Source organism: Pezoporus flaviventris, unplaced genomic scaffold (genome assembly GCF_033815535.1).
Source record: "Pezoporus flaviventris isolate CSIRO_AGI_PZ_B2104156 unplaced genomic scaffold, CSIRO_AGI_Pfla_v1 ptg000294l, whole genome shotgun sequence".
Classification (NCBI taxonomy): domain Eukaryota; kingdom Metazoa; phylum Chordata; class Aves; order Psittaciformes; family Psittacidae; genus Pezoporus; species Pezoporus flaviventris.
This window is the reverse complement of record NW_026892841.1, coordinates 40979-54733: the sequence shown is the minus strand read 5'-3', so window position 1 is coordinate 54733 and position 13755 is coordinate 40979. Positions and strand designations below refer to the sequence as shown.

Sequence of the window (13755 nt, the reverse complement as noted above, 5' to 3'; positions counted from 1 at the left end):
TGATCCCAGTGTCCTGATCCCGATATCGCTCTCCCTGTGTCCCGGTCCCGATATCGCTCTAACTATGTCCCGATCCTGGTGTCCCGATCCCAGTGTCCCGATCCCGATATGACTCTCCCTATGTCCCGATACCGGTGTCCCGATCTCTGTATCCCGATCCCGATATCGCTCTCCCCGTGTCCCGATCCCGATATCGCTCTCCCTATGTCCCGATACCGGTGTCCTGATGCCTGTATCCCAGTCCCGATCCTGGTATCGCTCTCCCTATGTCCCGATCCCGATCTCTCTCTCCCTATGTAACGATACTGGTGTCCCGATCCCTGTATCCCGGTCCCGATCCCGATATCGCTCTCCCCATGTCCCGATACCGGTGTCCCGATCCCTGTATCCCGGTCCCGATCCCGATATCGCTCTCCCCATGTCCCGATACCGGTGTCCCGATCCCTGTATCCCGATCCCGATATCGCTCTCCCCATGTCCCGATACCGGTGTCCCGATCCCTGTATCCCGGTCCCGATCCCGATATCGCTCCCCCCATGTCCCGATACCGGTGTCCCGATCCCTGTATCCCTATCCCGATATCGCTCCCCCCATGTCCCGATACCGGTGTCCCGATCCCTGTATCCCTATCCCGATATCGCTCCCCCCATGTCCCGATACCGGTGTCCCGATCCCTGTATCCCTATCCCGATACCGCTCTCCCCATGTCCCGATACCGGTGTCCCGATCCCTGTATCCCGGTCCCAGTGTCCCTATCCCGATACCGCTCTCCCCATGTCCCGATACCGGTGTCCCGATCCCTGTATCCCGGTCCCGATCCCGATATTACTCCCCCCATGTCCCGATACCGGTATCCCGATCCCTGTATCCCGGTCCCTATCCCGATATCGCTCTCCCCATGTCCCGATACCGGTGTCCCAATCCCTGTATCCCTATCCCGATATCGCTCTCCCCATGTCCCGATACCGGTGTCCCGATCCCTGTATCCCTATCCCGATATCGCTCTCCCCATGTCCCGATACCGGTGTCCCGATCCCTGTATCCCTATCCCGGTATCGCTCTCCCCATGTCCCGATACCGGTATCCCGATCCCTGTATCCCGGTCCCGATCCCGATATCGCTCTCCCCATGTCCCGATACCGGTGTCCCGATCCCTGTATCCCGGTCCCGATCCCGATATCACTCCCCCCATGTCCCGATACCGGTGTCCCGATCCCGATATCACTCCCCCCATGTCCCGATACCGGTGTCCCGATCCCGATATCGCTCTCCCCATGTCCCGATACCGGTGTCCCGATCCCTGTATCCCTATCCCGATATCACTCCCACCATGTCCCGATTCCGGTGTCCCGATCCCTGTATCCCGGTCCCGATCCCGATATCACTCCCCCCATGTCCCGATACCGGTGTCCCGATCCCTGTATCCCTATCCCGATATCGCTCTCCCCATGTCCCGATACCGGTGTCCCGATCCCTGTATCCCGGTCCCGATCCCGATATCGCTCCCCCCGTGTCCCGATACCGGTGTCCCGATCCCGATATCACTCCCCCCATGTCCCGATACCGGTGTCCCGATCCCAGTGTCCCGATCCCGATATGACTCTCCCTATGTCCCGATACCGGTGTCCCGATCCCTGTATCCCTATCCCGATACCGCTCTCCCCATGTCCCGATACCGGTGTCCCGATCCCTGTATCCCTATCCCGATATCGCTCCCCCCATGTCCCGATACCGGTGTCCCGATCCCTGTATCCCGGTCCCGATATCGCTCCCCCCATGTCCCGATACCGGTGTCCCGATCCCTGTATCCCGATCCCGATATCGCTCCCCCCATGTCCCGATACCGGTGTCCCGATCCCTGTATCCCAGTCCCGATCCCGATATCACTCCCCCCATGTCCCGATACCGGTGTCCCGATCCCTGTATCCCGGTCCCGATCCCGATATCACTCCCCCCATGTCCCGATACCGGTGTCCCGATCCCTGTATCCCGGTCCCGATATCGCTCTCCCCATGTCCCGATACCGGTGTCCCGATCCCTGTATCCCTATCCCGATATCGCTCCCCCCATGTCCCGATACCGGTGTCCCGATCCCTGTATCCCGATCCCGATGCTCTTTTCCCGCTGTCGCTGCTCCCGGTCTCGTTGCTCCCGTCCCGGTCCCACCCGGCTTGCGCCGGCCCCACGCGGACACGTGCGCGGCCGCACGTGCCTCGCGCCGGGCCCCGCCCACCCCGTTCGCCCATTGGCTCCCGCTCCCCAGTAGCGGGCGGAGCCTCCGCTCGGCGCCACGCCCACTCGTTCCTGGTTGGCCGGCGCTGGCCAATGCGGAGCGCTCCCCGCAGCTGATTGGCCGGAGGAGGTGGGACAGCGGCCACGCCCCTCCATGTGGGGACTCAGGCTCCGCCCCGGAGTCCTTCGGCTCCGCCCCCTTTCCCCTCCCCGCTTCCTCCCACCAATGGGCGGTGACTTCGGCCGCACGTCACAGCCAATAGGGAGGGAGGGGCGGGGCGGAGCGATGTTACATAATAACGAGGGGGCGGGAGTGCGCGCGGGCCAGCACGTGGGGGGGCGGAGCGTACCGTTGTGACGTCAGGGAGGAGGGGGCGCGGTCTGAACGAGAGGGGGGGCGTGGTTTATAAAGGGGCGGGGCAGGACAAAGGGGGCGGGGCGAGGGCAGCCAGCGCAAGGACCCCCCCCCCCCCACGTCCCCCAGCCCCCTTGACCCCCCCCCAACCCCCCCCTTTTCCCCCATCCCCCCCCCCAATTCCCCCCATCCCCCCCCCCATCTCCCTGGGGATGGAGCCCCCCCCCCTCCCCCCCCCCCTTTCCCCCCCTCCCCCCCCCGGGGGGGTATTTAAACCGGGTCCAGCCGCCCCCCCACCCCCCCCCCACCATGCTGCCGCTGCTGCTGCTGCTGGGGGCCCTGCCCCCTGCCCTCCCCGCCGGTGAGTGCCCCCCCCCCCCCCCCCCCCGGGTACCCCAATGCAGGGACCCCCCCTTGGGGACCCCACGGATGGGTTTTGGGGGGGGGGGGGGGCTCATTTCAAAGCCCCCCCCCCCCCCCTTAACGTCTCTGTTCCCCCCCCCCCCCAAACAGGTCCCCATTGGACGTATGAGGGTGAGTGGGGCCCCGGACCCACAACAGCACCCCCAAATTGGGGGGCGGGGGGGGGATGGATGGGTGCAGCCCCCTTAAACCCCTCACCCCGTTCCCATAGAGCTGGGTGCCCCTAACCCCCCCCCCCCCGGGTCCCCCCAATCCGAGGCAGATGAATGGGTGCCCCTAACCCCCCCCCCCCCCCGGGTCCCCCCAATCCGAGGCAGATGAATGGGTGACCCCAACCCCCCCCCCCCCAAACTTCTTTGGGTGCCCCCAAATGGGAGGTGGGTGGGTGCTTGGGTGCCCCCCCCCCCCCCCCCTCGTTCCCGTGTCCCCTTGGGTCCCCACCGTGCTCCAATGCTCCCATTGTGCTCCCTTACATAAAGCTCCAGCCCCGCTGCCAAATCCAATTAGGATCCGATCCCGGTTAAGCCCCATCCCGTTGGGGGGGACCCCCCCCCCCCTCGTCCCCCTTTGTCCCCGCTCCCCGAGCCGGAAAACCCTTCCCGAAAGGATTAAGGAGCGCATTGGGAATATCCCGGCCTCACACGGGGTCAAGCGGGGCCATTCCCGACGGGAGGAACACCGGGATCCATCCCTCCGTAGGTCCCCACGGGCAGCACCATTGGGCCGAGGGGCACCCGGCGTGCGGGGGCCGGGCTCAGTCCCCCATCGACATCCGGACATCGGGGGTGCAAACGGACCCTTCGCTGCCCCCCATCCGCCCCGAGGGCTACGAGAGCCCCGGGGCTGCGCTGCTGGCGCTGAGCAACAACGGGCACACGGGTACGGGGCGGCCCGGGGACGGGGGTACCGGGGTTAAGGGGGGGGGTCCCGGGCGGCCCCGTGAGCCCCGTCCCGTTGTCCACGCAGCGGTGCTGGAGCTGCCGCGGGCCCTGCGGCTGCGGGGGCTCCCCCGGAGCTTCGCCGCGGAGCAGCTGCACTTCCACTGGGGAGGAGGCGGAGGGAGCGGAGGGGCCGAGCACCTGGTGGATGGGCACCGGGCGGCGGCGGAGGTACCGCGGGTGGGAGTGGGGGGGAGTGGGAATGGGATGGGGATGGGGATGGGGTGGGAGTGAGGTGGGAGTGGGAAAGAGATGGGGATGGGAATGGGATGGGGTGGGAATGGGAAAGAGATGGGGATGGGAATGGGATGGGGTGGGAATGGGATGGGAATGAGGTGGGAATGGGAATGGGATGGGAATGGGAAAGAGATAGAAGTGAGGTGGGAATGGGAATGGGATGGGAATGGGATGGGGTGGGAATGGGAATGGGATGGGAATGGGAAAGAGATAGGAGGGAGGTGGGAATGGGATGGGGTGAGAATGGGATGGGAATGGGAAAGAGATTGGAATGAGGTGGGAATGGGAAAGAGATAGGAATGAGGTGGGAATGGGATGGGAATGGGAAAGAGAGGAATGAGGTGGGAATGGGAAAAACAGGAATGGGGTGGGAAATGGCGTGGGAATGGGGAACGGTATGGGAATGAGGTGGGAAATGGAATGGGAAAAGGACAGGAACGAGGAGGGAAACGGGATGGGAATGGGGAAATGGGATGGGAATGGGGAATGGAGTGGGAATAAGGTGAGAAATGGGATGGGAATGGGAAATGGGATGGGAATGGATGGGAAGTGGGATGGGAATAAGGTAGGGAATGGGAATGGGAAAGGGATAGGAACAAGGTGGGAAATGGGGTGGGAAATGGGATGGGAATGGGAAAAGGATAGGAATGAGGTGGGAATGGGGAAATGAGATGGGAATGGGGAATGGGGTTGGAATGAGGTGGGAAATGGGATGGGAAGGGAATGAGGTGGGAAATGGAATGGAAACTGATAGGAACAAGGAGGGAAACGGGATGGGAATGGGGAAGGGGGTGGAAATGGGATGGGAATGGGAAATAGGATAGGAATAGGATAGGAATAGGAAATGGGATGGGAAAGTGGTGGGAAATGGGATGGGAATAGGAAAGGGATAGGAACAAGGTGGGAAACGGGATGGGAATGGGACGGGAATAGGAAATTGAATGGAAGTAAGGTGGGAAATGGAATGAGAATGGGAAATGGGATGGGAATGGGTGGGAAATGGGATAAGAATGGGAAATGATATGGGAATGGGGTGGGAATAGGAAATGGGATAGGAATGAGGTAGGAAATGGGGTGGGAATGGGATGGGAATGGGAAATGGGGTGGGAACGGGAAATGGGATAGGAATAAGGTGGGAAATGGAATAGGAATGGGAAATGGGGTGGGAATGGATGAAATGGGAAATGGGATGGGAATAAGGTGGGAATGGAATAGGAATGGGAAATGGGGTGGGAATGGGAAGTGGGATGGGAATGCGGTGGGAAATGGGATGGGAATGGGAAATGGGGTGGGAAATGGGATGGGAATGGAAATGGGATGGGAATGTGGTGGGAAATGGGGGGGGATGCAGGAGCAGGAGGTGGGGATGGGAAACAGCCTGGGAACGGCGCAGGGAAGGGGAAAGGGTCCTGGTGCGGGAGCAGCCGAAGCAATGGGGCTGCGGAGCGGGAATGGGGCCCAGAAGGGAAGGGGGTGATGGGGGGGGTGGGGGTGGCTATGGGGGGGTCCCTGCTCTGTCCCCCCTTCCCCCCCCCAGATGCACGTGGTGCACTACGATGCTGAGCGCTACGGCAACGCCAGCGAGGCGCAGCACCACAGCGGGGGCCTGGCTGTGCTGGGGGTGCTGCTGGAGGTACCGACCCCCCCCAAAACACCCCATAGCCACACCAAAACACCCCATAGCCACCCCATAGCCACCCCAAAACACCCCATAGCCACCCCATAGCCACCCCAAAACACCCCAAAACACCCCATAGCCACCCCAAAGCCACCCCCAAAACACCCCATAGCCACCCCAAAACCATCCCAAAAACACCCCAAAACCATCCCCAAAACACCCCACCCCAAAACACCCCAAAACCACCCCATAGCCACCCCAAAACCACCCCAAAACCACCCCAAAACCATCCCAAAACACCCCATAGCCACCCCAAAACACCCCATAGCCACCCCAAAACCATCCCAAACACCCCAACATCCACAAAACACCACAAGCCCCAAAACCCCCATGCCACCCCAAAACCATCCCAAAACACCCCAAAACCATCCCAAAACACCCCAAAACACCCCAAAACCATCCCCAAAACACCCCAAAACCACCCCATAGCCACCCCAAACCACCCCAAAACCACCCCAAAACCATCCCAAAACACCCCAAAACCACCCCATAGCCACCCCAAAACCACCCCAAAACCACCCCAAAACCATCCCAAAACACCCCATAGCCACCCCAAAACACCCCATAGCCACCCCAAAACCATCCCAAAACACCCCAAAACCATCCCAAAACACCCCAAAAACATCCCCAAAACACCCCAAAACCACCCCATAGCCACCCCAAAACCATCCCAAAACACCCCAAAACCATCCCAAAACACCCCAAAAACATCCCCAAAACACCCCAAAACCACCCCATAGCCACCCCAAAACCATCCCAAAACACCCCAAAACCATCCCCAAAACACCCCAAAACCATCCCAAAACCATCCCAAAACACCCCCAAAACACCCCTAAAGCACCATAAAACATCCCAAAACCCCCAAAAAGCACCACAAAACCATCCCAAAACACCCCAAAACCATCCCAAAACACCCCTAAAGCATCCCAAAACACCCCAAAACACCCCTAAAGCACCCAAAAACCTCCCCAAAACACCCCTAAACCCCCCCAAATACCCCCAAAACATCTGAAAACCATCCCAAAACACGATACCCCAAAACACCCCAAAACCTCCCCAACCCCCCAAAATCCCTCCCCAAACCACACCAAATCCCCACCTGAAACCTCTCCAAACCACCCCAAAGCCTCTCCAAACCACCCCAAAAAACCTCCTAAAACACCCCAAAACCCCCCCAAAAAGTCCCCCAAAAACCTCCCCAAAACCATTCCCAAAACACCCCGAAAACACCCGAACCCCCCCAAAATCTCCCCAAAACCCCCCCAAAACCTCCCTAAAACCCCCCCAAAACCCTCCCAAAACCTCCCTAAAACACCCCCACCCCCTCCCAAAACCCCCCAAAACCTCTCCCAAACCCCCTCCAACTCCCCCCCCACATCCCCATTGCCCCCCCCCAGGTGGGTCCTGCCCCACACCCTGCCTACGCCAACATCCTGCGGCACCTGGCAGCATCCGCTATGCTGGTGAGTGCGCAGGGTGAAGAGGGGGGGGGAACACCCCAAATTCCTCCTCCCACCCCATAACCAAGCCCCCCCCATAGGGCAGAGCACCTCCATCCCCCCGTTCAGCATCCGGGACCTGCTGCCCCCCCGCCTGGATCTCTATTACCGCTACAACGGCTCCCTCAGCACCCCCCCCTGCTTGCAGGGCGTCCTCTGGACCCTCTTCCAGGAGCCCGTCCGCATCAGCCAGGCCCAGGTAAGGGGGGAGCCCCATGGATTGGGGGGGGGGGGCAAAAATCCAGCCCCCACCCCCCCATATTCCATGTCATCCACCCCATATTCCATGTCGTCCACCCCATATTCCATGTTGTCCACCCCATATTCCATGTCGTCCACCCCATATTCCATGTTGTCCACCCCATATTCCATGTCGCCCACCCCATATTCCATGTCATCCACCACATATTCCATGTCGTCCACCCCATATTCCATGTTGTCCACCCCATATTCCATGTCGTCCACCACATATTCCATGTCGTCCACCCCATATTCCATGTCGTCCACCCCATATTCCATGTCACCCACCCCATATTCCATGTCGTCCACCCCATATTCCATGTCGTCCACCACATATTCCATGTCGTCCACCCCATATTCCATGTCGTCCACCCCATAATCCATACCCCCCCATTCCATTGCCTCGCCATATTCCATGTGTTTCCCCCCACATTCCATACCCCCCATATTCCATGTTGTCCACCCCATATTCCATACCCCCCCCATTCCATTGCCTCGCCATATTCCATGTGTTTCCCCCCACATTCCATACCCCCCATATTCCATGTGTCCCCTCCATATTCCATGTTTCCCCTCTATTCCATGTCCCCCCGTATTCCATGTCCCCCCCATATTCCACGTGTTACCCCCTATATTCCATACCCCCCACATTCCATGCCCCCCTCATTCCATATCCCCCCATATTCCATGTCCCCCCATTCCATGCCCCCCATATTCCATGTCCCCCCATTCCATGCCCCCCCATTCCATGTATTCCCCCCCATTCCATGTCCCCCCCATTCCATGTATTCCCCCCCATTCCATGTCCCCCCCCATTCCACGTCCCCCCCCATTCCATGTCCCCCCCATTCCATATCCCCCCCATTCCACGTCCCCCCCATTCCATGTCCCCCCATTCCATGTCCCCCCCATTCCATGTCCCCCCCATTCCATGTCCCCATTCCATGTATTCCCCCCCATTCCATGTCCCCCCCATTCCATGTCCCCCCCATTCCATGTCCCCATTCCATGTATTCCCCCCCATTCCATGTCCCCCCATTCCATGTCCCCCCCATTCCATGTCCCCCCCATTCCATGTCCCCCCCATTCCATGTCCCCATTCCATGTATTCCCCCCCATTCCATGTCCCCCCATTCCATGTCCCCCCCATTCCATGTCCCCCCCATTCCATGTCCCCATTCCATGTATTCCCCCCCATTCCATGTCCCCCCATTCCACGTCCCCCCATTCCACGTCCCCCCCATTCCACGTCCCCCCATTCCACGTCCCCCCCATTCCACGTCCCCCCCATTCCACGTCCCCCCATTCCATGTCCCCCCCATTCCATGTCCCCCCCATTCCATGTCCCCCCCCCCATTCCATGTCCCCCCCATTCCATGTCCCCCCCATTCCATGTCCCCCCATTCCACGTCCCCCCCATTCCATGTATTCCCCCCCATTCCATGTCCCCCCCATTCCATGTCCCCCCCCCATTCCATGTCCCCCCCATTCCATGTCCCCCCCATTCCATGTCCCCCCCATTCCACGTCCCCCCCATTCCATATCCCCCCCATTCCATGTCCCCCCCATTCCATGTCCCCCCATTCCACGTCCCCCCCATTCCATATCCCCCCCATTCCATGTCCCCCCCATTCCATGTCCCCCCCCCATTCCATGTCCCCCCCATTCCATGTCCCCCCCATTCCATGTCCTCCCCATTCCATGTCCTCCCCATTCCATGTATTCCCCCCCATTCCATGTCCCCCCCATTCCATGTCCCCCCCATTCCATGTATTCCCCCCCCATTCCATATCCCCCCCATTCCATGTCCCCCCCCATTCCATATCCCCCCCATTCCATGTCCCCCCCATTCCATGTCCCCCCCCATTCCATGTCCCCCCCATTCCATATCCCCCCCATTCCACGTCCCCCCCATTCCATGTCCCCCCATTCCATGTCCCCCCCATTCCATGTCCCCCCCATTCCATGTCCCCATTCCATGTATTCCCCCCCATTCCATGTCCCCCCCATTCCATGTCCCCCCCATTCCATGTCCCCATTCCATGTATTCCCCCCCATTCCATGTCCCCCCATTCCATGTCCCCCCCATTCCATGTCCCCCCCATTCCATGTCCCCCCCATTCCATGTCCCCATTCCATGTATTCCCCCCCATTCCATGTCCCCCCATTCCATGTCCCCCCCATTCCATGTCCCCCCCATTCCATGTCCCCATTCCATGTATTCCCCCCCATTCCATGTCCCCCCCATTCCACGTCCCCCCCATTCCACGTCCCCCCCATTCCACGTCCCCCCATTCCACGTCCCCCCCATTCCACGTCCCCCCCATTCCACGTCCCCCCATTCCATGTCCCCCCATTCCATGTCCCCCCCATTCCATGTCCCCCCCCCATTCCATGTCCCCCCCATTCCATGTCCCCCCCATTCCATGTCCCCCCATTCCACGTCCCCCCCATTCCATGTATTCCCCCCCATTCCATGTCCCCCCCATTCCATGTCCCCCCCCATTCCATGTCCCCCCCATTCCATGTCCCCCCCATTCCATGTCCCCCCCATTCCACGTCCCCCCCATTCCATATCCCCCCCATTCCATGTCCCCCCCATTCCATGTCCCCCCCATTCCACGTCCCCCCCATTCCATATCCCCCCCATTCCATGTCCCCCCCATTCCATGTCCCCCCCCCATTCCATGTCCCCCCCATTCCATGTCCCCCCCATTCCATGTCCTCCCCATTCCATGTCCTCCCCATTCCATGTATTCCCCCCCCATTCCATGTCCCCCCCATTCCATGTCCCCCCCATTCCATGTATTCCCCCCCCATTCCATATCCCCCCCATTCCATGTCCCCCCCCATTCCATATCCCCCCCATTCCATGTCCCCCCCATTCCATGTCCCCCCCCCATTCCATGTCCCCCCCCATTCCATGTCCCCCCCATTCCATGTCCTCCCCATTCCATGTCCTCCCCATTCCATGTATTCCCCCCCCATTCCATGTCCCCCCCATTCCATGTATTCCCCCCCCATTCCATAAATATCCCCCCCATTCCATGTCCCCCCCATTCCATGTCCCCCCCCCCATTCCATGTCCCCCCCATTCCATGTCCCCCCCATTCCATGTCCTCCCCATTCCATGTATTCCCCCCCCATTCCATGTCCTCCCCATTCCATGTATTCCCCCCCCATTCCATGTCCCCCCCATTCCATGTATTCCCCCCCATTCCATGTCCCCCCCATTCCATGTATTCCCCCCCATTCCATGTCCCCCCCCATTCCACGTCCCCCCCATTCCATGTCCCCCCCATTCCATATCCCCCCATTCCATGTCCCCCCCATTCCATGTCCCCCCCATTCCATGTCCCCCCCATTCCATGTCCCCCCCATTCCATGTCCCCATTCCATGTATTCCCCCCCATTCCATGTCCCCCCCCATTCCATGTCCCCCCCATTCCATGTCCCCATTCCATGTATTCCCCCCCATTCCATGTCCCCCCCATTCCATGTCCCCCCCATTCCATGTCCCCCCCATTCCATGTCCCCATTCCATGTATTCCCCCCCATTCCATGTCCCCCCATTCCATGTCCCCCCCATTCCATGTCCCCCCCATTCCATGTCCCCATTCCATGTATTCCCCCCCATTCCAGTCCCCCCATTCCATGTCCCCCATTCCATGTCCCCCCATTCCATGTCCCCCCCATTCCATGTCCCCCCCATTCCATGTCCCCATTCCATGTATTCCCCCCCATTCCATGTCCCCCCCATTCCATGTCCCCCCCATTCCATGTCCCCCCCATTCCATGTCCCCATTCCATGTATTCCCCCCCATTCCATGTCCCCCCCATTCCATGTCCCCCCCATTCCATGTCCCCCCCATTCCATGTCCCCCCATTCCATGTCCCCCCCATTCCATACCCCCCCATATTCCTTAACCCCCTATTCCATGTATTCCCCCCCATTCCATGTCCTCCCCATTCCACGTCCCCCCCATTCCACGTCCCCCCATTCCATGTCCCCCCCATCCCCATCCCCTCCAGCTGGAGCAGCTCCAGGGAACCCTTCACCGCTGGCCCGGGCCCGGGGCCGAGCCCCAGCTCCTCCAGGACAACTTCCGGGAGCCGCAGGAGCTCCACGACCGCCGGGTGCTCTCCTCCCTGCCCAGGGTGAGGACGGGGGGGGTGAAAGGGACCCCCCCTGCCCCCCCCCCCCCGTACCCCTCAAACAGCTCCCGGACCCCCCCGGACCCCCCCTTGGGGGTGAGGCACTGGTGGGTGCTGAGCTCCGGCTCTTCTCTTGCAGCACCCGAGGGGTATTCAACAGGTAGGGATGGGATGGATGGGATGGGGTGGGGTGGGGTGGATGGGATGGATGGGATGGATGTGATGGGATGGGGTGGGAAGGGATGGGATGGGATGGATGGGATGGATGGGATGGATGGGATGGATGGGATGGGATGGATGGGATGGAATGGGGTGGGATGGGGTGGGAAGGGATGGGATGGGATGGGATGGATGGGATGGGGTGGGATGGGATGGGATGGATGGGATGGATGGGATGGGATGGATGGGATGGATGTGATGGGATGGGATGGATGGGATGGGATGGGGTGGGATGGGATGGGATGGATGGGATGGGATGGGGTGGGATGGGATGGATGGGATGGATGGGATGGATGGGATGGGATGGATGGGATGGGATGGGGTGGGATGGGATGGATGGGATGGGATGGGGTGGGATGGGATGGATGGGATGGGATGGATGGGATGGATGGGATGGGATGGGATGGATGGGATGGGATGGGATGGATGGGATGGATGGGATGAGATGGATGGGATGGGATGGATGGGATGGGGTGGGGTGGGATGGATGGGATGGGATGGGATGGGGTGGAATGGGATGGATGGGATGGGGTGGGAAGGGATGGGATGGATGGGATGGAATGGGGTGGGATGGGATGGGGTGGATGGGATGGATGGGATGGGATGGATAGGATGGGGTGGGGATGGATGGGATGGGATGGGGTGGGATGGGATGGGGTGGGATGGATGGGATGGGAAGGGATGGGATGGATGGGATGGAATGGGGTGGGATGGGATGGGGTGGGATGGATGGGATGGGGTGGATGGGATGAGGTGGGATGGGATGGATGGGATGGGATGGATGGGATGGGGTGGGATGGATAGGATGAGATGGAAGGGATGGGATGGATGCGATGGGGTGGGATGGATGGGATGGATGGGATGGGATGGGGTGGGATGGGATGGATAGGATGAGATGGAAGGGATGGGATGGATGGGATGGAGTGGGAAGGGATGAGATGGATAGGATGGGATGGAATGGGATGGATGGAATGGGGTGGGGTGGGATGGGGTGCAATGGATGCGATGGGATGGGATGGAAAGGTTGGAATGGGATGGATGGAATTACATGGGATGGGCTGGGCTGGATAGGATGGATGGGATGAGATGGATGGGATGGGATGAGATGGTATTGGCTGGGATGGCATGGATGGGATGAGATGGGATTGGGATGGGATGGATGGGATGGGATGAGATGGGATGGATGGAATTACATGGGATGGGATTGGGATGGGATGAGATGGGATTGGCTGGGATGGCATGGATGGGATGAGATGGGATGGGATGGATGGAAATACATGGGATGGGATTGGGATGGGATGAGATGGGAAGGGATGAGATAGGATGGGATGAGATGGGATGGATGGAATTACATGGGATGGGATTGGGATGGGGAATGGGGTGGGGGTGGGATTTGGGGTTCACCCCAACGATGTCCCTAAGGTGAAGGCATCGCCATCATCATCGGCGCCCTGGGTGCCTGCATCGGCCTCTTCCTCAGCATCCACTTGGTGGCCAAGAGGATGCGGTGAGAGGCTCCGGTCCCCCCCCAACCCCTGGACCCCCCCCTCACCCCCCAAGGGCTGACTCAGGGTCACCTCAACCCCTTTTTACCCCCCCCCCCCCCCCCAAAAGCAGCGTGAGGAGGAGCCAGGAGCAGGACATCGTGTTCAAAGCCTCCTCCCGTCGGGCCCCCTCCAACCACAGCCACCCCTGAACCCCCCGGGGGGGGGCTCCCAGTGACCCCCACCCCATGGTGTGACAGAAATAAAGCCCCTTCCCCCCACAGTGGCTCTTTGA

At 60.6% G+C, this 13755-nt stretch overlaps 1 protein-coding gene across 1 annotated transcript; it reads left to right on the top strand.

The window, feature by feature from the left end:
* Nucleotides 1-3380: 3380 nt before the first annotated feature.
* Nucleotides 3381-13672, top strand: LOC133263387 (carbonic anhydrase 14-like). The gene is given in 11 exon segments (XM_061443138.1): nucleotides 3381-3387; nucleotides 3617-3889; nucleotides 3977-4119; nucleotides 5723-5818; nucleotides 7261-7303; nucleotides 7306-7326; nucleotides 7404-7561; nucleotides 11635-11759; nucleotides 11895-11917; nucleotides 13399-13483; nucleotides 13594-13672. Coding segments are annotated over 11 exon segments (1053 nt in total).
* The last annotated feature ends 83 nt before the right edge of the window (nucleotides 13673-13755 follow it).